At 40.4% G+C, this 23087-nt stretch overlaps 3 protein-coding genes and 2 non-coding genes across 6 annotated transcripts; 4 read left to right on the top strand and 1 right to left on the bottom strand.

The window, feature by feature from the left end:
• The first annotated feature begins 1207 nt into the window (after positions 1 to 1207).
• Positions 1208 to 8701, top strand: LOC100839183 (probable (S)-ureidoglycine aminohydrolase). Its single transcript, XM_003563029.4, has 12 exons — positions 1208 to 1488; positions 3215 to 3302; positions 3380 to 3456; positions 3859 to 3898; positions 4347 to 4413; positions 5378 to 5463; positions 6009 to 6090; positions 6820 to 6876; positions 7314 to 7352; positions 7550 to 7620; positions 8042 to 8095; positions 8176 to 8701. Exons 1-12 carry the CDS (start codon positions 1317 to 1319, stop codon positions 8246 to 8248), a joined length of 906 nt encoding a protein of 301 aa, XP_003563077.1. The 5' UTR covers positions 1208 to 1316; the 3' UTR covers positions 8249 to 8701.
• MIR5173 (microRNA MIR5173) lies at positions 6291 to 6471 on the top strand. Its single transcript, NR_126917.1, has one exon. It is a non-coding gene; the product is annotated as a microRNA MIR5173 (primary transcript).
• A 722-nt stretch (positions 8702 to 9423) lies between the features above and the next one.
• Positions 9424 to 13647, top strand: LOC100839492 (putative casein kinase II subunit beta-4). 2 transcript variants are annotated; one of them, XM_010239830.3, is made up of 5 exons: positions 9424 to 9801; positions 11932 to 12150; positions 12423 to 12532; positions 12648 to 12810; positions 13154 to 13647. In XM_010239830.3, exons 1-5 carry the CDS (start codon positions 9603 to 9605, stop codon positions 13282 to 13284), a joined length of 822 nt encoding a protein of 273 aa, XP_010238132.1. In that variant the 5' UTR covers positions 9424 to 9602; the 3' UTR covers positions 13285 to 13647. The 2 variants fall into 2 exon arrangements, with proteins under 2 accessions (XP_010238132.1, XP_003563078.1); XM_003563030.4 differs by having other exon boundaries at positions 9428 to 9801; positions 12648 to 12813.
• A 274-nt stretch (positions 13648 to 13921) lies between these two features.
• Positions 13922 to 14042, bottom strand: LOC112270342. The gene has a single exon (XR_002962734.1). It is a non-coding gene; the product is annotated as a U5 spliceosomal RNA (small nuclear RNA).
• Positions 14043 to 14197: 155 nt separating this feature from the next.
• On the top strand, positions 14198 to 17388 carry LOC100839796 (ATP synthase subunit delta', mitochondrial). Its single transcript, XM_003563031.4, has 2 exons — positions 14198 to 14685; positions 16809 to 17388. The coding sequence occupies exons 1-2, from the start codon at positions 14410 to 14412 to the stop codon at positions 17151 to 17153; spliced, it is 621 nt and encodes a 206-aa protein (XP_003563079.1). The 5' UTR covers positions 14198 to 14409; the 3' UTR covers positions 17154 to 17388.
• Positions 17389 to 23087: the final 5699 nt, after the last annotated feature.

The following is a 23087-nucleotide window of genomic DNA, read 5'->3' as shown; positions in this document are numbered from 1 at the left end:
AAAAACCAAGTTAACATTTTCCTACTCAAGTCAACATGACAACATGACACAGTCAAGCCCACATGGCACCGGTAAAAGAAAGTAAACAAGTCAAACCTCCATGCCTTGGTCAAATGAGGGAAAGGACTCAAATGTGATAAAAGAGGAAAGACTAGGGGAGCTAAAAGCAAGAAGGAGAGAGGATGGAGGAATAAAGCCATATGGGCTGAGATTCCTTCTTTCTATTTTTGCCTTCACTTTCTCTTCCCCACCAAAGGCACTCATTTGTCATGAAACTCTAGCCTATCAAAAAATCACCCCATGGGTGGGATGTATTCATTTACCTCCGCTTGAATAAACTCAAGGGAGAGGGCTAGAGCGTTCCCTTTAGGATTTGCTCTCAAGGCTCCGTTTCCGACTAAGGTTGACTCAGGTTCGAGAAAACCCTCTTGGGGACTCTAGTCTCGAAACTCCACGTCGATAAAAGGTAGGCACATGCTCAAGGTAGGGGGATCGGTCAGAGTTCCGAGGGTATGCTAACCTCATACTTGGAAAGATCCGTTCGGTCAAAGTACGAGGCGGCCTCGGAGGATCTCTCGCTAAAGGTGATTGGGGAAGACCCGTTCGGCCCGAGCACTTGGCTAAGACATCCTCGAAGCCTTTTCTAACATAGGACTAAGTTGTACCCGTAAGGTCGACCGAACTCATCCAAAAAACATCGACGCGTCAACTATGTCCAATTATATATACGGCGACCTTCGCTATAAATCGTTACACATTGTACCATCAAGCATTGGTGCCCCTATCTCTGCGTTGTCTGACAATGACAATACCTTTATTCTAAGTAAAACATCTTAAAGTATCAAGTTTATAGAAAATATACCGACATCTACGACTCTTGCTTAGTTACATTAAATTCTTGATGATATACGTTTTCATAGTATACTTATTTGATGTTGCGGATATTGATATTTTTCATAAACTTATCAAATCTTAAGAAGCTTGACTTAGAGGAAAGTTAAAACATTTTACCCTAACTCTACCTGCTAGTGCTAATGACAGTTTTGCGAAAAAAAGTGCTAATGACAGTTCCATTTGTTGAGATGTTTTTTTTACGGCAAGGCAGCGCAAGATGGCTGGTGGAATCTGGAATCCGAGTCACCACGGCGGGGCCTACACGAAACACAGGGTCCACCACTCAAGGAGTCACGGGTGCGCTCAGCCTCAGCGATGTGCTATCGTCTCTCCACTCTCCACTTCCTCCTTTGTCGTCTCCGTCCCAATCCCAAAACCTCGCGGGCTCGTTCCGTTCCACCCGCGCCGCGCCGCCGCCCGAGATGCTCCCAGCACACCACCTCCTGTCGCTCCTCTCGTTCGCTTCCCTCGGGGCCTCTGCGGTCGGCGTCGGCGAGGGGTTCTGCTCGGCGGAGCAGTCCAGCGAATGCTCCCAGAGACCTCCGCTCTACTGGAAGGTCACCAACCCCACCCTCGCGCCCGCGCACCTGCAAGGTACCTCTCCTACACGGTCACACTCAGACGCACCGTCTCATCGTCTGCGCGGGTTTGCTCGTTTTCGCATGTCCGCGACCGTAGGAAATGCTGCTGTTGTATGTATGAACCTGATGTAATCATGTAAATGACCAGTGGCGGACGCAGGATAAAATTTGAGGTGTGGCGATATTGACACAAAAATAAATAAATCATGGACTTCCTCCGTTCCATAATTCTTGTCTCAAATTTGCCTAAAAATGGATGTATCTATTACTAAAAAGTGTCTAGATACATGTAATATTTCGACAAGAATTATGGAACGGAGGGAGTACAATATAACCATGCAAAAGTTCACTACTAGATATATTACTATGTGTTCAAAAGAATAGTGAAAATCCAAAAGTAAGGTATTGGCGCTCAAAATACCTCAATAGATGAAAATTACATGGATGACCGATCACCAGATATAATCTATATTATTTATCTACAGAACATAGAAATGATCTGCTCAAAATACCTCAAAATTACTCCGATGTCGGCCTCTGGGCTGGGCGCTGTGGACGCCGTCGGTGCCGGTGCTGGCGAACTGGTGTGGCGGCGTGTCGTCCTCTCTTTTTTGCTGCAGTGGAAGACTGCAGAGTTGGATACGGGAAGTCGTAGTGCCTGCCGCCCTCTCTTTTTCGTGGCAATGGAAGACTACAGAGTGGAATGGGAAGTCGCAGTGCCTATCGACCTGCTGGCTGCAGCCTAGGAATCGGGAACGCCTCAGCTAGCGATCAGTTACGCGGGATCGATGGGATACGAACGGGACTTGAGAGTAAGAGGCGAACATCGGGACGACTAGACTGGCCCAATAGGCTACCTAGATAGGCTACATACTGTATGCAATGGACTTGTGTGCCAAAATTTAGGTATGGTGGCGGACGCACCTTGCCATACCGGTGCGTCCGCCCCTGTAAATGACCATTGATGACTGCGAAAGCAAAGCTGATGAAGGGGGAAATGGTGCGCCCTAATTTAATTAATTGACAGCTTCTCTAATAATGAATATCAGCGGCGCTGATGGTCCATGTTGGATGCATGGGCTACAAAAAAATTTAAATTGATGAATGTTGAGGTATACGTATCCAAATAAATTACAAGCAAGTTTTGACCCTCAAACATGTCAAGGACGTTGTGCTGTAGGAGCCAATGCTTTCCTGCATTTCAGATCCAGCCCTTGAGGGGATGTGGGCCTGCAATCTAGTGGTGTTTTTATGATATGGCCAGGGCAGAAGTGGAGATACTGATAGTGTATCAAATGGTAAGTGCAATTATGGATGCAAACTAGGTCACTAGGGCACATTTATGTTATGGCCCTGTTCTTCTTAGAGGGAGTTTTGGCGTGAATATGAACCATGAGCAGTTGAGCTGTATACAAGGTACGCATGAACTGACGGTTATGTTCTAATCTTCCAGCCATATGGGACTTGAACTAAAATGCCATCGTCTACAAGATCTCCACTGTTTTTCTTTTGCCTTGAATTAGATTACCCAAGAGACTATTCACTTAAATAAGCTTATCACACACTTGCTAAGCATCCTACAGATTCATTCTAATTTACTATTCTGTCTGCATTCATTGTCTTTTACAGCCTTGAGAGCTTCTTTATCATTTACTATTAGGTTATGCTTGCTTCTGTAGAGATGGATGCTTCTAATGTTACCTAGTTTGTGCTAATTTGTTCTCTGCATGGATCTCCAGATTTACCTGGCTTCACACGTAGTCTGTACAAAAAGGATCATGCTTTAATAACACCAGAAAGTCATGTATTCAGTCCTTTGCCTGATTGGTACGGCTCTACCGTTACTTTGTACTTTCTATGCACTCTGTGCAGGTATGTTAATGCCATTCATTTACTTTCTTTAGGATCAACACGCTAGGAGCATATTTGATCAGTCCAGCTCTTGGGGCACACTTCACCATGTACTTGGCAAACATGCAAGGTGTGCTATTTATTCCATTTGCTGTCATGTGGTTACATTGTAAAAAAGATGCTAGAGTCATATGTAACTGCGTAGATCAACTTGTATGAGAATATTATAGTTGTTAAATGATTAAGATGTGTGACAGGATGTTTTTTTTCCCCTTGGATCTAGTATTTTTTTGTGTGTATTTTTCCATGTCTGGGAACAATAAGGATAGCAATGTTTGATGTATATATTCATATGGGGCATCAACACCTTCTGTACATCTGCATCTGGTGCTATCACATTCTTTGGCCAAAAATGTTTAAAACTTAAAAGCACGTACTATTGTTTGCCATACCTCATCACATGTCATACTGAATTCTACTCGAAATAGTTGTTAGTAATAACACTTCTTAAGTTCTATGTTGTCGTATGCAGATGGATCAAAATCAGCCCTACCACCGAAAGATGTTGAAAGGTTCGATGCTTAACTCACTAGTTAGAATAATACTCATGCATGCTTGGATTGTTAGAATAATACTCATGAATGCTGCACTTCAATGTACATCTTTTTAAGCATCTCTTCAGTCGATATTAACATGACACCCGTGTATTTTGAGAGACAAACTTTCTAATGTTTAACCAACAATATATAAGTTTTGTGGCAATTGATATCATTGGATTCTTATTTGGAAGCACTGTCCTATGATCTTGAGTTTCTTGTTATGAACAACATATTATAAAATAAAATAAAAATCAACAGCTGAAGTTCAAATCTCGGAACCTCAGCACCTCACTAAATCCACTGTGCCTCACCTAGCTCAGCAGTGGGAGTAACTATTTTGTGTGCAACATTCTCTTTGTCCCTGACTTGGATTTATCACCACTCCTTTAAAAGAGTTCCGGTTCTCCCGTTGTATTTCCAGGCTTATCTTTGTACTTCAAGGCAGCATTGCATTGTCTGTGGAGAGCGAAAGTACTCATTCTCTATTGGTAAGATTATATGAAATTTAGTGCTTGCTTTTGGTAAATGTTTAATCTAATTAATCGTGATATCTTTATAAGTCTTGGTACTTTAAACATCACCAGTGTCATGAAATAACTTGGCGGATTCATGAGGACATATTTTCTTGGTTTAGTATTATGCATTTCCTTGTACAGCAGTAATGCAGTATGTTTGAACTTTGAAGGCACACTCAGACCCAGGCCTTGGAAATCCTTTCTGCTTGTTACTAAGAACAATATTCAATTGTGTCACTGGAAGATATACCACCATGGCAGAATATAACTCCGTAATACAGTGTTACTCCAGTGGTGAACTGGTGATCATGTATCTGGGTCTATCTAGTCTTGGGTTTTTGCTGTTATATTATCAAAGCATGTTTTCATTAACTTAAAAATGAGACAAAGCTTACAAGATGCTGAAATCCAATACTAGTATTGCATAAAAAAAACCCGTGCAAAGATAATGTAATGGACAAAGTTATACATAATAAACAGGAATTACATATGATGGTAATTTTTGCAGATTCAACATTGTTTTCATTATTTGATATGACTGAATGAATGGAGCTGCCACTTATGTATTCTGGTTCTTCAGCAGTAAGCAATAGGGAAAATCCCTTGGTTCCTTTTCTTTTTCATTTTCCTTCAGATGCACGCCGGGGCAAAATGGCCTGTGTGCCCTGTCATGGTTTGGCTCATGGAATGTGGTCAGTAGTGACAAAACGGGTAAGCTGCTCAAAGGAGTGATATATAAGGGAACCTTCCATATAGCATACACGATGAAGATCGTGGTTTGGGGAACTATCCAGTGGCATATAAGTTTTAGTCCCCGGGCAATGAAGTTATTTCCGCAACCATGAACTTTTTAAACGCTGTCCTCGTTTGCAAACCTTTGAGAAGCAACACTTGTCCAGGATAGTTTGGTTACTAATTTTCTTAATGATGATTGCAGGTGGACTCTTATGCCTACCTTCCTGCAAACTTGAAGCACTCTGTTATTTCAGATGAACCAAGCACTCTAGTAATCTTTGAGAGGAGGTACAACAGTATACGCCGATAGTTTGCAAAATTGATTTGTATTTACCATTATCATTGAGCTACCTGCAGTTATGTTGTTAAAGTTCATCTGCCACTTAGGCTTGTTCTAATTCTCCAACATTGAATGAACTCAATTAAGTTCCATGATACTACCTCCGTTCCTAAATATAAGAAGTCCTAGCTTTGTCTTAAGTCAAACATATTAAAGTTTGACGAAGTATAGAAAAATGTATCTTTAACATCTCGAATATCGAATGAGTATATTATGACACTTATATCATGATGGATTTAATAAAACTAATTTAGAGTAATAGATGTTGGTAGATTTTTCTATAAACTTGGTCAAAGTTTAAGAAGTTTGACTTAGGACAATGCTAGGACTTCTTACATTTACGAACGGAGGGACTAGAAATTAATCGGCTGTAACTTTAAGTCCATTATCATAATCATCATCTCCCTGTTTCTTTTTGTTGTGAATATGATTTGCTTAACTCAGGAAACCATATATCAGTATTTTTTCAGTTAATGCAATTCTGCCCATTTAGGTACACAACCATTGGGGATTACCATCCTGATCTTGTTGTTGGTTCAACAGATAAGCAACCCCTCCTTGAAACCCCAGGAGAGGTACAATATTGCTGTAGTTTTTTCTTTGGATCATCTTTGCTACAATCTCTTGGCACCTAAATAACTTGGATATCCTGCCATTTAGCAAGCCTTTTTAAATAAACATATATGCCATTGCAATTTCGGCCTATTTGAGAAACGCCACTGCAAATCCGGCATATTTTGATAGATGCCATTACGGCCATTTAAAGTTTTAAACCGAGATGCCTGGCTGTATAGGGCCGTATTCTTCTCGTATATGCGGATGTACCATATGGACCTGACTTCAAGCCATGGTTCGGTCGACTAGACGCATCAGGCCCGAGCCTTCTTAAATTTGGATTCATACGGTGCATCTGTATATACGAGAAGATACGGCCGTATATAGCCAGTATCTCGATTTAACTCGCCGTAATGGCATCTATCAAAATAAGCTGGATTTGCAGTGGCTTTTTTCGAATGTGAGTTGCAGTGGCGGTTCTCAAATAGGCCGAAATTGCAATGGTATATATTGAATTAACACTTTGAACTTCTAAACACTATGCATGTTCAAGAGAAAGGAACCACTAACTAACAAACTTGATGTGTATTTCAGAATCTTGATGCATATACTGACATCTGGCTCTTTTGGCTCAAAATTTATATTCTTGTCTTGTTTTGAATATTCATGCAACACTGTTGCTTTCTCTCCTGTTGAGATCTCCTGTTTTCCCTGCTGACATGATATCCTTGTCTCTTGTTTTTCACCAGGTATTTGAACTTAGGAAGCTGCTACCTACTTCACTACCTTATGACTTCAATATCCATGTAAGTTTGATTATCTTGTGCTGATTAATTTCCTTATTGTGCTCCACATTATTCCACCCAACGTTTTGTTTCAGCCAACCATAAATTTAAAGAAAAAACTCACTCTTAGTCACTTTGAGTTAATCATCAAGTTCCCTCACAAGAAAAAGTGTTATTCGTTGAGTTTTAGCTGAACAAAGAAATATGTCCGCACATCGGAGCATTTGGTGTTGGAGAAGGTTTTGTGCTGTGTGAATCACTCTTATTACAGGGCACTCGTAACAATCTTACCTAATGTACTATATGCCTCAGAGTTCATTATATTGATGCTGTGTTTCTGGGCAAGCTGTTGTGGCCCCACACCATAATTTATAGTCCTAAGTTGTCCAATCTGACTATTAAGTGCCCGTTCCTGAATGTTGAATGCTTTCTTTGATATTCTTCTCCTTCACTTGCAGATAATGGACTTTCAGCCAGGCGAATATCTCAATGTGAAGGTCTGTAGACTTTTATATCTTGTGATATTTTTAAATGTCTGTTATTGGCAAACTGTGATTATAATTACTTTTCTTTCCTGTCTAAAACTTCCCGCCAGGGGATATGTAATGTTATGTTTGGTGCATACTTTCATGGCACTATGCACCGATCCTATTCTTAAGCTTATTTATCTTCTTTTTTTATTTGATTCTACCAGGAGGTCCATTACAATCAACACGGGCTACTGCTTTTAGAGGGTCAAGGAATATATCGATTGGGAGACAGCTGGTAAGGATGAATTGAAAACATTTTCCTTTTCCACTGAACTTTAAAAATATTCATGAAAAGTCATTCTTTCAGAAAAGATGAGCTGTACATTAGTGTAACTTGCAATTAACCTCATTGTGCACAATTTTTAACATTGGATAAATTTTAAAAATATGCATAAACTTCCATCTATTACTACTATTTCGTTCTGTGCTTCTGCTGTCATCCATTGTCCTTTACATGTTAGCACATACTCCCTCCGTCCCATTAAGTGACTTTCTATTACATGTATGTAGACGCTATTTAGGTATAGATACATCCATATTCACAATCATGCATACAGTGTTCTTTGTGAAAGTGTAACTTCAAGTGCCATTTGCTAACGGCATATATTTCATAGTGTTCCGTGTCTGATATAGACTGTTTTCCATTGATAATACAGGTATCCGGTGCAAGCAGGCGATACCATTTGGATGGCGCCGTTTGTGCCTCAATGGTTAGTGTCTGCCATCTTCGTGTTTATCACATGGATTTGGCTTTTGTAGGCAGCTCATGGCTGTTCCATTGCTGTTCCAGGTACGGTGCCCTTGGTAAAACCAAGTCGAGGTACTTGCTGTACAAAGATGTCAACAGGAATCCACTGATATGAGCAAGGTATGCTTGACTGATGGCAACAGCTCAAAATGGAGATCTATGCCAGCTACGAAGAGTTCCTCAAGAAGTTGGCCCACAGAAGAGATTGCACGAATTGTCCACAGTAAATCGATTTAAGAATGTCAAAGTGGGAATAGGGACGTTCATGGCGGTACACTGATAATTATGGGACAATACTGTCCTACTATTGTGGTACTTCATGTACTGTGGTCGGGACAGCATGAGATATATATTGTGGTGAGGCCAAGGATAAATAAAAAATAGATGGCCTTTTTTACCTTGAACAAACGGAATAAGGAATTTAATATACTCACTCCGTACCAAAATAAGTGACGGAGGGAGTATTTCTTGAAACAAATTAGAAAGGAGCCTCATGATTGGTTCATGTACCCTGAACTGCAGCAAATGAAAAGCAAGTTGGAGTGGGAATGTATATGATTTATTAGTTTGTGCTTGTCTTCTACTTTTTCAAATACGCAGTGCTGAACCTTTCCTAAAACAGAAATGAGATTAGTCGGATAAACGAAATTTAATTGGATAACTTGCATTGCATGCTTTGAAAATAAAGTACTCCCTCCGTTCGTAATTCTTGTCGTTGTTTTAGTTCAAGTTTGCACTAAAATTACAACAAGAATTATGAAACGGAGGATACTTTCCTAAGTATTCATCATCGAGAGCTCTTAATGTAATGTGGTCGTTTAGGTTAAATTTGAAAATGTTGTCGTTGTTTGATGCTGTAATAGTTTAATGTTTTTTTGAGAAAGTAATACTACTCCGTATTATAATTTCAAAACAAGGATTGTTCGGATGATTTCTTGTTGACGTCTGACTAAGCGTCATTCATCCACTCTAATAGCAAAACCAGATTTTCAAGGATTTTTAATTAGTATACTACTACTATTGCGAAATCTGGTTCTTTTGGGGTTATAGTAGATGGTTCTTTCGTAGTTCCATCTCTACTGCAAAACTGGACTGTACTGTGCTTAACCACGCTGTCCGAGCTAATCAATCTAGCTAAACCAAATCAATGCCGGACTGCAACAGGCAGATCGCACCAACGGGCAAGGGCAACAGCAATGGCCAGCCAAAAATATCTGTACGACATTCCGATAGGCAACAGCTCCTCCTAGCTGTTTGTTCTCCACTTTTTCACTCCCACCCCTCCGTTACCTCTAAATTCTCCCCACCTCCCTCCCGTGCTCCTCCCCTCCCCTCGCTTCTCCTCCTACCTTTCCCTCCCCAACCCTAACCACGAGCGCGCCTCTCCAATGGCTCTCCCCGGGTGATAGGGCGCCGCCGCGGCAACTGGAAGGGAGCAGCGTAGCGTGGGGGGCCGGCGGCGGCGAGAGATGTATAAACAGGGGTCAGCAGGGGCGGGGCTGGACCGGAAGCGCATCAGCGACGCGCTCGACAAGCACCTGGAGAAGGCGGTCGCCTCGGCCGCGTCGCCCTCCACGTCGAGGGGCTCGGCGGGCGCCCGAGGCGACCACAACCGCCTCGTCGTGCCGTCCTCCACGTCGTCCATCCCCAAGGGCCGCTGCTCCGAAGGTGATGCGATCTCCCCCTTATTACCACATGATGTGACATGGACTCATGGCCTAACGAATCCCCGTCGCTCCATGATGCGTTCGTGTGGTCGTGGTTGCTGGGTTGTGAAGGATATGATCCGGTGTGTTGGGACGAAAGTCGGGGATTGGGGCTCCCGTATTCACGTGCCTGTAGCCGGGCTACTGTTATGCATATTTGAGCACATGTGGCAGGCAGTTTTTCTTTATCTTGATGTGTGAGAATATTAATGGCACTGTTGATGTGCTTTTGGACTGGATCATTGATATCTGGGTTTTCGGCAGGCATTAGAACTTTGCTATGTGTTTTTGAATGGTAGGATAAACTTCGGAAATGCTCTGTTACTGTGTTATCTGCAGATTGGGAGTGTTGGCTTACTCTTGCATTTTATAACACCACACATTGAATTGTCAGTTTGGTGGTTAAGATACTCTGGAGGTGTTTGTACTTAAGAGCATTCACAGAGTTAGAGTCAGTTATTGACTCTTCGCATTCTCCATGTTATCTAGAGTCAACAGAAAAATAAAACAGAAAAAACGATGAGTTGTGTCTTATATCTTATAATGCCAACAATAAAATAACTCATACAATGAGTTGTGCCTTAAGCAAGCTGACTCCGATAGTTGTTAGCATTAAATGTGAGGGTGTACCATGAGTTGAGTCGGACTGTTCATGAAGAGTCGTTTTATTTTCTCCCCTCTACCTCTTTCCTCCACACCAGAAATTATTCGAATAAAAGTCTGCTGATTAAACACCCTTGTAGTTTCACTAATGGTGCTGTTCAGCCGTTGTTTCAATGTTTTGAGATGCTGGTGTATGAGCTCACTGGGGACGTGTCTTCTTGTTTGATTTAAACTACATTCTGTTAGCCTGTTTGTAATTCTTTATTTTTGGAAGAAGCAGTGTAGTTTATTTTTTTGCGAAAACGCAAGCAATATTTTGATGCTGTTTGCAAATATATCCCATCAAGTGATCAAAATAGATATGCTTTGTGCAATGCTAGCATATCAGTATTGCATAGCTTGTCTTCTATGTTTTTTAATGTGAAATAGAAATACCCTAAATAATTTAATCATTTCCAAAGAGAACAAAATATGATACTCACTCCGAGTCATATTACTTGTCACAGATTTAGTACTCCGACCCATATTACTTGTTGATTTAGTACAAGTTTGTACTAAATCTGTGACAAGACTTGTACTAAATGAACGACAAGTAATATGGGTCGGAGGGAGTAAACAAATTTGAGATGTGTTTTGTGTAAGCGTAAGTTTTTTCAACTCTTGAGTTGCATGGCTAGAGCAACATGTGCCACCACCGAAGTCCCGAACCAAATACCTCATAGGATTAAGAAAACCTTATTTTTAGGCTTCATCCGTTTTAATTAGAAGTTTGGTTCAGTTGCTTAACTTTTGTATGAATCGAAGGAATTGGGCGAGGAATAATTTTGTATCAGTGCTGCATTACAACTTCTTATCAGTAGTTGAAGATGTAGAAATATTTGAGAAGATTGAATATGTTTTATCTCCACTGCTCTGATCCTAAAGTGGCTCAATATTGTCTCTTAAGTTTGATTCAGTACAGATATTCTTGGGCAGTGTACTGTTTGCTTTGAAAGAGAATGCTACAGCCTAGAAGTCAAGACTCAAGAGTGTAAATGTGAAATTGTCAACTTGGTGATTGCATCTTCCTTTGGAGTTGTCCTTGGATGTACATGACTTTGTATGATATACTCCCTACATCAGCGACAATTAATATGGAACGGAGGAAGTAGAACATATTTACGTGTCTTTTTATTACTATACTTGCCGTCTAGATCTTTTGAATTATTCTGATTTCTTCTTTGTGTAGCTATTTATAATTTGTAGTGTCAGTTTGGTACCACCTCCGTTTCATAATTCTTGTCTCAAATTTGCCCAAAAATGGATGTATCTGTTCCTAAAAGGTGTCTAGATACATGTAATTTTTCGACAAGAATTATGGAACGGAGGGAGTACAAATCATCACCTAGCTATTTTATTTTAGTTGCTTTGAGGTATATTATGTTGCATGAATGTTGTATTTTGTTCATAATTCATAACCACATGCACTGACACTTCCTTGATATTGCAGGGGAGTCTGAATCTGACAGTGAAGCATCAGATGTTAGTGGTTCTGACGGAGAAGACACTTCATGGATTTCATGGTATTGCAACCTAAGAGGAAACGAGTTTTTCTGTGAAGTCGATGATGATTACATACAAGATGACTTCAACCTTTGTGGGCTTAGCAGTCAAGTTCCATACTATGATTATGCTCTTGATCTCATTTTAGACATCGAGTCATCTCATGGTAAATGTTCTCATTTTGACTGTTCTTTATTGTAAACTTCAACTGGGTTTTCTGCAGTATGAAAAGATTAAAGGTATTGTAGTAATTAGTATAATTGCAAGAAGAGTAATCTAATTTGATCTGCAACATTACATAACATCAGTGGTCTATCAAGGGCTTTTCTTGGTCTCCTTACGCAATATTGCTCTCACTTCCCTCTAATATCGTACTCTGCATGATCCCGTTTCAACTGGTTACTGCTTCTATTGATGTTCCTCAATTATATGCTGTAGGTGATATATTCACTGAAGAACAAAATGAGCTAGTGGAATCAGCTGCAGAGATGTTATATGGGCTGATTCATGCACGGTACATCTTGACCAGTAAAGGATTGGCTGCTATGGTACCTGTTCTGCTAAATCTTTATTTTTTAATAGTTGACTATATTTGTTTGAAAAAGAAACATGCCCGACTGGTAAAATTTGATATATGGTTACTCTTGTTCCGTGTTTTGGCAGCTGGAGAAGTATAAGAACTATGATTTTGGACGATGCCCACGGGTTTATTGCTGTGGCCAACCATGTCTACCTGTTGGACAATCAGATATTCACCGATCTAGTACTGTGAAGATATACTGCCCTAAATGCGAAGACATCTACTATCCACGGTCTAAATACCAAGGCAGTATCCTAACCACTCTCTTATTATACTGTCTTAATGAGTATGTTGTTCTCCTTGGGTAAAAAAAGAGTATTCTGAGCTTTTACCACTGTCTGAGATATCTGTGCTAGTATGCCTTGGCACTGAGCTGACACAGTCCAGATGTTCTCATAGGCTCTAATAGCCACAGCACACTTCCGAGTGCAGATATTCTCACAGGCTCTAATAGCCAAGTACATATATCTTTACTTATAGGAACACCATCTGCTAAGCAATATTTACATCTCTGCATTATTATGATGTCATGGTTTCAGAAAATTGCCATTTTGTCGTTATATTCTGCTGTTTTCTTGACCATGTCCAGATATTGATGGGGCTTACTTCGGAACAACATTTCCTCACCTGTTTCTGATGACATATGACCACCTCAAGCCTCAGAAGCCCTCACAGCGCTATGCTCCTCGTGTATTCGGCTTCAAGCTCCACAAGCCCTGATGGAGAGGTGACCTTTGGTGTGGCATTGAAGGGAAAGATAGGGGACCTCTTTCTACGAGCTCTGCAGGTTGATGTAGAGGTCCCTGAGAGACTACCTAATAGTGCAATTGCCAGCCAGCATCCTTGAACCTTGATCATGCAGGCACATCGGCCTTGGCTGGTCTATTCAACATTTGATGAAATGTAGCTATAAAAGAAGACTTGAGTCAATGTTGTAACCTAATTCCACTCTATTGTTTAGTAAATCTGGACCTTTGATTCCACAGCCAGCAGCTACTGTTTATGCCTTAAAAATGTAGCACTGCCCCAAACTCCGGTCCATCCTGTAACCAGTAAATGATGGGCTCCAAAATCTTTGTGATACACCCGAGGGTACTGCTCTTTTTGGTAGCAAAGAGCTGCTTCGTGGCCGAATCGTCACAACTTGAATTGACCTTATCACGCTAACTTCAACTGCAGTGCGTAATGGTTCAATTTCTGCAGAAAATTTGTGCAAAGTAGCACATCTTATTATCTATGACGTCAAGCCTCTTTGCTGCACATCTTATTAAAATCGATGACGTCAAGTCCTATCATTCTATTTAACATATAAAACAAGATGCATTAAAAAATTTAGAACGTTTATATGTTTTGTGGGACCCTCCTCTTAGAGGAAGGAGCCCTTCAAAAATTAGCGTATGCTGCTTAACTGTGGCGCGCACACGGTATTCTTTAGTAAAAGGCGAAAGAATAGTTCGCTTTGTGCTCACCACGCAGCTGCGTGCCTTGGAAGTGGGAGCGTGGGTGCTTTCTTATATGTCCTGCCGAGGACTGCTCCAACCAAGCTGAGCGATGTGGGACTAATCGGTACTCCAAGCTCTCTTCAAGTCTTCTCTCTTCAGTACTCCAGACGAGAACCTGCGGCCCGCCGCATTCAGCGTTGGGCAGGCCCATCCCGACCAAATCAAAAGGCCCAGGCCCAGCCCAAAGGCAAGAAAGAGGGTCAGCAGTCTCCCCACACCCACTCCTCTCGCGTCGCCGGCTCCAAATCGCCGAAACCCCAAATTCCATTCCCCCATCTCCATCTGCAGGCCGCACCCACGCACGCATCCATCCCCCCGAGCTCAGACCACAGAGGAGAACGAAATGCTGCGCCACGCCGCCCACCGCCTGGCCTCCCGCGCCGCCGCCGCCGGCCGCGGCTCCGTCAGCCGCAGGGCCCTCGCCACGGCGGAGGTGCCCGCGGAGGCCGGCGAGGACCCCGCGTTCCTGGAGGCGTGGAAGAAGGTGACCACCATCATCGAACCCCCACAGACGCCCTTGGCTGCCATGAAGCCCCGCCCGCCTACGCCGGCCTCCATCCCCTCCAAGCTCACCGTCAACTTCGTTCTGCCCTACAAGTCCGAGATCGACAACAAGGAGGTATACTGTAATAATCCCGAGCACGGCCCCCTTCGCTCCGCCTCCCGATCTCAGATCTATAGGTTTCCGAGTTTTCGTGCGATCTGCAGTTGGGCTTGCCTCGTTGTCGTTTAGAGAGGGCCGTCGCGAATCTGGCTCATCAAGCTGGATCGCTGGAACGGTGTGCGGTTCCTTTTGGGACCGTCGATCTTCATTGTAAGGTGTTATCGTGGCACGGTTTTGATCGTTCATTATTTATGTGGAACCACTGCGGTGTGTTCAATTGTCCCACATGATCCTTATTGGATCATATATCAGGTATTATAATGTCTCAGTTGGTATGTCCAAGGCTCCAAGCATGCCAGAGCTCCATGTCCTTGGATGGAACAATATTGTGTATGTCAAAGAAGGCTAAAATTCTACATATTGGTTGACTTTACTGAGTAGCCCCTAATTGTTATCTATTGCTATTGATAAGGAAATGCAGTTTTCTTTTGGGGTGTGTAGTGTAAGCGCATTAACTGTGGGCTTCTATGAGCTCTTTCAATTTATTTTTCAGATTGAGGATTTTAACCTGTCTTCTTTGTACATTTTTTTTCCTTATGATTTGTAGTCTTTCTCTTGAGTTTCCTCGCTGATATTGCTGTGTGTCTAAGTTAAGTATTTGTCTGAATGAACAGTCTTTCTAACTTCCATATTGGCGTTTATAGTGTTCTGTTTGCAATGTGATTTGTTCATTTCTTGTGATATGAAGTACATTATTCTTGTTTTTTAGCTGTAGTTCTGATCCCAACAGTGAATATAAGACAATTGACCTACATTTTTTCTATGAGGAGTGCTCTCATCATATTGTGCTGTGTTCCTGCTATAGCCTTATCAAGGTTAATGTTTAGCTGCATTTGCGTTCAGTGTCATTAACTCGGTTATCCCTGGTGTAGGTTTTCTTAATTGATATATAGCTTATTTCTTATGTTTCATACAATGAAACTGCATGTTAGCTGCTATTCCCGTATGTTCACTGTGTTACATAAAAGAGTTGTCCTTGTGTGTCTGGAACAATCATAGCTTTCGCCTTGACTTGTCATATCTATACCCAAATGTTAGTTTAGTTTAGCTATGAATTTTAGTTTTTTGTTTCAGTTAGCTTGCTTGCTGGCACAAACGCATTCTTAATCTTCATTTATTATTGTTTATATATCAATGATATGCCATGGATTACTTCAATACTTTCTATTGTACTGAATGGCGGGATGGTTTCTTAATCTAGGAATGCAACCCATGAGTTTCTAGTGAACCTATATTGGAATATGCTCTATCTGTCAAAAGATAGAATGATGATATAAATAAGAAAATATTGTCTATCTGAATAGTGAATAATATTTGTCTTAAGATACTTGGCATCGTATTTAGCTATCTGGTTTGTTTTTGCGTTGCACTTTACATTGCTAAGTCTTTGAATTTGCGGTTTTAAGGTTTTACTCTGACTAGCTACATACCCATGCATTTCTACGGATTAAACAAATTAGACTTCTGGCTACAGATAAATTAGACTAAAAAACCACTTTTATGTATTAGAAAAATTTGCTACTCCCTCCGATCCATATTACTTGTCTCAAATTTGCCCAATTATGGATGTATCTATGTTTAAAAAGCGTCTAGATACATGTAATACTTCGACAAGTAATTCCGGACATAGGGAGTAGTAAATTTATCCCAGCTTTTGTGCCAAACACCACCACCATGTTAGTATTTTGTACTCCCTCTGTCCCATATTAAGTGACTCAAATTTGTCTAAATATACGTATCTATATACTAAAATACGTCTAGATACATGTAATATGTTGGCACTTAATATGGGACGGACGGAGTAATAGATTTAATTGTTTGCATTAAAAAGAGGTGAAAAGTTGTTTTTCTACAATAAGAGGTGAGGAGCAAGTGACGGACCGCCGCCACTAACCGACTCTTCTATAGGAGTAAAGTAAATAGTATGTTCTTAAATATCAAGTTTGTTGTTGCTGCTTGTCTGTGGTGTGAAAATTCGTTGTTCAAAGCAAATTAATTATTAGTTGTGCTGCAATTTTTGTGATTTCGTACTATGTTGTGTTTGTTTCACTTCTCATCTTGTGTCTGGCTATTTTCAGGTTGACATGATAATGGTACCAGCTACAACTGGCCTGATGGGTATTTTGCCAGGCCATGTTTCCACAATCGCAGAGCTGAAGCCTGGTGTTCTATCTGTACATGAGGGAAATGACGTGACCAAGTACTTTGTGAGCAGTGGCTTTGCATTTGTCCATGCAAACTCCATTACTGATGTTGTGGCTGTCGAGGCTGTCCCCCTGGATCAGATTGACCAAAGTTTGGTCCAGAAGGGTCTTGCTGATTTCACTGCCAAGCTTGGCTCAGCCTCAACTGACCTAGAGAAGGCTGAGGCTCAGATCGGAGTGGATGTTCACAGTGCGCTCAATGCCGCATTGACCGGTTGATGACGACATCTTACATTTCTTATGTCTGGTTGCATCTACAATTTTAGAGTGTGAGTTGAAGTTTGCAAACTCATGTGCAAAGGATGGAGGGAATTATGTTAAATAAATTATACTCCATCTCAAAGAAAGACTTGTGTTTCTTCCATTAAATCTGAATCCTGCAAGGAGTTTTGTAATGGTGAATATTTTTCTCCATCCTCCAAAATCCAGTGCTGCATTACATTTTCATTTTTGAGTTTTGACTTGAATCAAATTAAATTTGTTTATTGTCCACTCCACGGTTAAAATCAAATAAAAAATGGGGATTCTGTTTCCTATTTGTTAACTCCTCAGACTTGTGATCTTTCTGGACACATTTTCTGCAAGGCTAATCAGTCGCCAGGTCTACAAAAGAGCACTCGGTGGGATTTCTGAAACCAATTGTCTGGGGTGCCCGATCATTATCACCTTCGAACTTGTTCTAAAGCTTAGTTCTATGGGGTGCTCGACCATGGTCTATAAACAGGGTCCATGTCCACTTTTTAGAGGCTGAGGAAAAAAACGATTTTCAACAGAGTCCCTATTAGGATTCCTATTTTAAGAGCATGTACAATGCAAGATACCTAGGTGGGTGCTTAAAAAAATTAACCGGTTTTTGTTAAGCACTGATGCTTATTTAGACTAAGCAGATGCCTAACTTGGCACCTCCTCTATACAAATAAGCACTGGTGCTTAAAAAAGTGCTTGATTATTTTCGTAAGCACTTGTCTTAGCACTTTGCATTGTACATGCTCTAATAAGCTCATAGAAGATCCCCTCAAATCCCTTCCTATTTTAATAAGCTCCTAGAAGATCCCCTCCGGCCCCTGTTTACACGCAGCCCCTATTCGCCCCTCCACCCGTCTCCTCCACCTCTGCGCCGTTGATCTGCCCACACCCGGCCGCCACCTCCACCCCGTGCTTTGGGCTGCCCATATTGCTCCAACGAGGAATTCTTGTGAAGCAAAAAGAGGAAAATGAAAGAATCAATTCATTGGCAAGTAGGTCCAACATGTCATAGAGAAAAAATGACTTGTTGAACAGGAATCGTTGTTAAAATTGCTCGTTTTTTGTGACCCTAAAAATTGAAGGGAGCCCCTCTAATATCTATAGGGATTAGTGACTATGGGAGGTGCTACGGGAGAAAGAAACGATGGAGATCCCATCCCAACAACCACATAGTGGGCATCCATCAAAGGAAGTTGAGATGGAATCTACTAACTCCGCAATTACTTCTTTAGCCACCTGCTTCAACCACCGAGAAGCCAAGAATCAAGAACAAGGAAGCATGGCACGTGTCCGGTTCCATGAATACTTATTATGATGAACATATCCGGCTCCAAGAATAGTTATTACTAGATGATGCCCCGCGCCTTGCTGTGGAAACATGTTAAAACAAATGAAAAATGCTTAAAATTAACTAAAACTAATAGAAAAATATGTAAAAGCATTTTTATTCTACATTTTAAAACAATAAAACATTCGAAGTATGTGACAAAATGACGTATAAAAAAAGAAAACCTTTTAAAAAACATGATTGATGAGGTGGCATAGTTTGAATTGATAGAATAACAGAAAAATGTAAATGAATACATGCATGGGTTCCAAAAAATATATATGCATGACTTGCATTTTAAAACAATAAAACATAAGTATGTGACAAAATGATGTATAAAAAGAGAAAACCTTTAAAAAAACATGATTGATGAGGTGGCATAGTTTGAATTGATAGAATAATAGAAAAAATGCAAATGAATACGTGCATGGGTTCAAAAAAAAAGCATGACTTAATGAGGTGGCATGCAAGATTTGCATATGGTGGGACTGATGATGTGGCATGCTTGCATGTTGAGAGAAATCATGTAGTGGAGTTCTCCTATTTAGATATAGAAGATGTGTTATCTTAGGACTGATTGTGAGATTACTGTTGAATAGACAATGATCAACCAGAGTATAGTAACCCCGTTGCCTGACATTGCTCCTAATATAGGACTAGGTCGCACTCCAAAGAGGCAACCGAATCTATTAAAAAAATATCGTTATGTCAACTTTGTTTTGTTGAGAGTACGACACCCTTCATTCATAAGGTTGTTGTACACGCACCTTTAAGCTTTCATAATGTCAATCGAAACCCCCTATAATAAGTGTTGTTCAAGTGCAACTACAAGTAGGCGGAAGAAGGTTTGGTGAACCAGGCAAGAAACCTAATGCATATTCAACTCATAGAATACAATGTAGGCATTTTGTAGATATACTTAGCCTATTATAATTAAAAATGGCTATTATAAAATATTTTTTAAAATATTCTCGGTGTTAGTCATGTTTTCAAAACCTCATCAAGAGAATCTCAAACAAGTCATGGATTCAATACTTATATTAGTGGATATCAACGTTAGATTTTTTTTTTAACTCAAAGTTATACCCAACTTATTGTGAACGCTGGAAGAAGTAGGGAGCAGAGTGTAAGCCATGCCTGACTAAGCAAAGTTAATCATGACTTGGCCTTGCTAAGAACTTCCTCTTTCTGGCTTGTAAGCTACACACCGAATACTCCATCTCTCTGGTTTATAAGTTACACACAGAATTACGGTTTCTAAGATACAAACAATTTTTGATCAGAATTAGACCAATGAGGTTATTGTGAGTTTGCAACACAAATGAGATATCATTAGATTTGAATTGGAAAAAAAATCAAATGGTGTAACTTTAGTTAAATATTATTATTTAGTTTCATACACATAAGTCAAATATTATTACTTTAGTTGTTGGTCAAAGTTTTTCCTACAAATTTGTACTAAGCTTACAAATCGGAAAAGAATTTGTACTAGGCTTACAAAGCAGATCCCAAGTGGTGTGAATGGATCACCCAATTTGTGCAAGGGGGAAGTGTGAGGATAAAGGTTGATGACGACATTGATCATTACTACCAGACTCAGAAAGGGTTGTGACAAGGTGGGTCTAAGTCTAATTAAGATTGTCACGGACATGCTTGCTATTCTTATTGATCGGGGCAAAAGATGATGATCAGGTGGAAGGCATCATTCCTCATCTGGTTGAGGGATGAGTATCAAACCTCCAATATGCCGATGATACTATTATTTTTATGGATCATGATTTAGAGAATGTAGTTAACATGAAGCTGATCCTGTGTATCTTTTAACAACTTTCGGGCTTAAAGTAAATTTTCATAAGAGTGAATTTTCCATTTCGATCTGACTCAAGAGAAACAGCCAGACTATAGACAGATTTTTGGCTGTAAATGTATAACTCTCTCGTTTCGCTATTTGGGGATTCCGATTCATTATAGGAAATTGCTCAATAAAGATGTCGAAGTGATTGAGGACCGCTTTGATGAAAAAATTGGGATGTTGGAAGGGCAAGTTACTCTCATACGGAGATCAACTTGTTCTAATTAATTATGTGCTCACGAGTATGCCTATGTTTATGCTATCATTTCTTGAGATACCCGTCAGGGTTCGACAACGATTGGATATCTGCCTATCACGGTTCTTTGGCAATCCAATGACCAGAATGGAAATATCATCTTACCAAATGTAATATTATCTGTCGTCCTAAATACCAGGGCAGACTGGGCATCGAGCTGCTTGACCTCAAAAATAAGTGTTAATCAGCAAATGATTGGTTAAACTACTTAGTGAGGAGTGTTTTCTACTCCGTTTTGAGAAGATACTTGGCTGGGAGATAGCCCTCTTGCGCTTCAATACTCATCATTATTTAACATTGTGCAATGGAAGAATATTCTTGTTGCAGATGTTTTATTGACGGTACCTCAGAACATTGGGTTCACAGTTCACACGGTTACTAACATGTAATAAGTGGAAAACCTGGTTACCCTTAGTCCACCATTTAATGGCGGTAAATCTTTCCACCCAACTGGATAAGTTTCGTGGAGTCTAACTACCTCAGGGGAATTCTCCGTTAAATCTATGTACAGAGATAGTATGGATAGCCCTGCGGTGTTTTCGCAGAAATATCTTTAGAAATAAAAATTTCCCTCAAACTTAAAATTATTATGTGGAGACTGTAAAATTCTACTCCCTCCGTTCCTAAATGCTTGTCGTGGTTTTAGTGCAAATTTGCACTAAAACCACGACAAATTTGCACTAAAACCACGACAAGCATTTAGGAACGGTTGCACTAAAACCACGGCAAGCATTTATGAACGGAGGGAGTATTAATGAAAGATAATCTTGCCAAAATAAATTGGACGGGATGTACGAAATGTTATTTTTGTGACGCGGAGGAGTCCATTCAACATTTATTCATCTCTTGTCCTCATGCCAAAATGGTTTGGATAATTATTTACTTTGCATTTAATGGGGGAGACAAAAAAGAGTAAGGCATTTAATGGGGAAGATAAAAAAAAGGCTAAGGCTCAAATACGGGTCGGAGTGTCTGTTGTTTGCTGAGCCATTTAGAATTGGAGGAATGATATATTTGTAACATAGTTATTCACTTTTTGAAGGTTATAGCCAAGGCCACTACATTGATCCGCTTATGGTCCTTCCTCATCCATGTGGACAATCGGTAGTTTTCGGCTTCTGGTTTCACCGAGATGGAGATGGTCACCTTGGTTAAAAAAAAGATGGAGATGGTCACTCGAGGTATCTCCTACTAGGCTGACTGCTGGTCTGGTGCTAGACTGCTGGATGCATAGACACTATCTTCAGGATTTTTGCTTTGTTTGGCTTATTTTTGTATCCATTTTGTGTGACTTGGAACGATATAAGTTTGAAATAAAGTTGTTATGTGCATCGCTGTATTGCGGAAGCTCAGGAAATTCCCTCTTTTCAAAACATAGCAAAGCATGAGAGAGAAGATTCAATAGGAAAAAAAAAGGTTTTTGTACTGTCCACTACCCGAGAACAAAAATCTGCATGCCAAACGCGCAATTCAGTTGCACTTTTAACATTTAAGTATTAATTTATTGGATAAAATAGATTATGTATCATGCGCATGGCAGGGTGTATCTTTGTGAACTTCACCTTTTCAATCCACTAGAAAAGAACCCGTGTTTTGCTACCGAACTGCGAGAAAAAAATAAATCCAACAATACATATAATAACTAGATTACGGAACAATGCATTTAAAGCCTTACAATGTGTTTGTTGGATTTGAATTATAAACCAAAGCTCCTGGATATTGGAGACATTGTGTGTGCTTCTCTAACTTAGCACGATCCAATTTGTCAGGAGTGAATAAACGACCGCCAACTCCAAATTTCGTAAGTAGAAAAAATTGACCCATATCCAGGTCAAGGCACGTCTGCATTTGCCAAGTTACTCATGTCAATTGCAGAAATGTCCCTGGCGTGGAAAGGCAATCCAGCAACTATCTTAGATGGATAAGCCACAGTTCGTTGACAGCAGTCCCGACCTGCTTGTTTATGAAGATAAATGTTCTTTCCCTCATCTTCATGAATTTGTATAAGAATTTATACAAATCATGCTGACACACATAAAGAACTTTTATCTTCGTGAATTTGTATAAAAATCTATACAAATCCACGACACTTACTTAGAGGCGAAGGGAGTACTTCTAAAGTTTGAAGTTAATGGTCATCAGTTGATTTTCTTCTGACACACAACAAGTTGACATGTTGAAATATGCATTTTTATGAGGTGGAGCATCAAGCAATAACCCTGTCTTTCCCTAATCTTTTCTTATAGCCTCTGCTCTCCTATCTGAGATTAGATTCTTAGTTCAAATCTAGCAAAACCCGCTGTCAGGCTTTATTTACATTGGCCCATAATCACACTTGCAGTGTCCTACTTTGATCACCAAAACACCAATTCTAAGGTTCCCGAGCTGAGGCACTTAAGAACAGAACGAAAGAGACCAGAAATCGAGAAGAAACAAACACGCCATTGAAGAAATCAGTAAGGTAAAAATCAG

This window comes from Brachypodium distachyon, chromosome 1, assembly GCF_000005505.3.
Source record: "Brachypodium distachyon strain Bd21 chromosome 1, Brachypodium_distachyon_v3.0, whole genome shotgun sequence".
NCBI lineage: Eukaryota > Viridiplantae > Streptophyta > Magnoliopsida > Poales > Poaceae > Brachypodium > Brachypodium distachyon.
This window is presented reverse-complemented; position numbering and strand designations above follow the sequence as displayed.

Excerpts from the sequence above, each read along its gene's own strand:
- LOC100839183 (XM_003563029.4), top strand. The coding sequence starts at position 1,317 with ATGCTCCCAGCACACCACCTCCTGTCGCTCCTCTCGTTCGCTTCCCTC. Across the intron at positions 4,414-5,377 it reads AAAGTACTCATTCTCTATTG|GTGGACTCTTATGCCTACCT; the intron begins GTAAGATTATAT and ends TGATGATTGCAG. Across the intron at positions 6,877-7,313 it reads CTTATGACTTCAATATCCAT|ATAATGGACTTTCAGCCAGG; the intron begins GTAAGTTTGATT and ends CTTCACTTGCAG.
- LOC100839492 (XM_003563030.4), top strand. The coding sequence starts at position 9,603 with ATGTATAAACAGGGGTCAGCAGGGGCGGGGCTGGACCGGAAGCGCATC. Across the intron at positions 12,151-12,422 it reads AGACATCGAGTCATCTCATG|GTGATATATTCACTGAAGAA; the intron begins GTAAATGTTCTC and ends TATATGCTGTAG. Across the intron at positions 12,814-13,153 it reads ACGGTCTAAATACCAAGGCA|ATATTGATGGGGCTTACTTC; the intron begins GTATCCTAACCA and ends GACCATGTCCAG.
- LOC100839796 (XM_003563031.4), top strand. The coding sequence starts at position 14,410 with ATGCTGCGCCACGCCGCCCACCGCCTGGCCTCCCGCGCCGCCGCCGCC. Across the intron at positions 14,686-16,808 it reads CCGAGATCGACAACAAGGAG|GTTGACATGATAATGGTACC; the intron begins GTATACTGTAAT and ends GGCTATTTTCAG.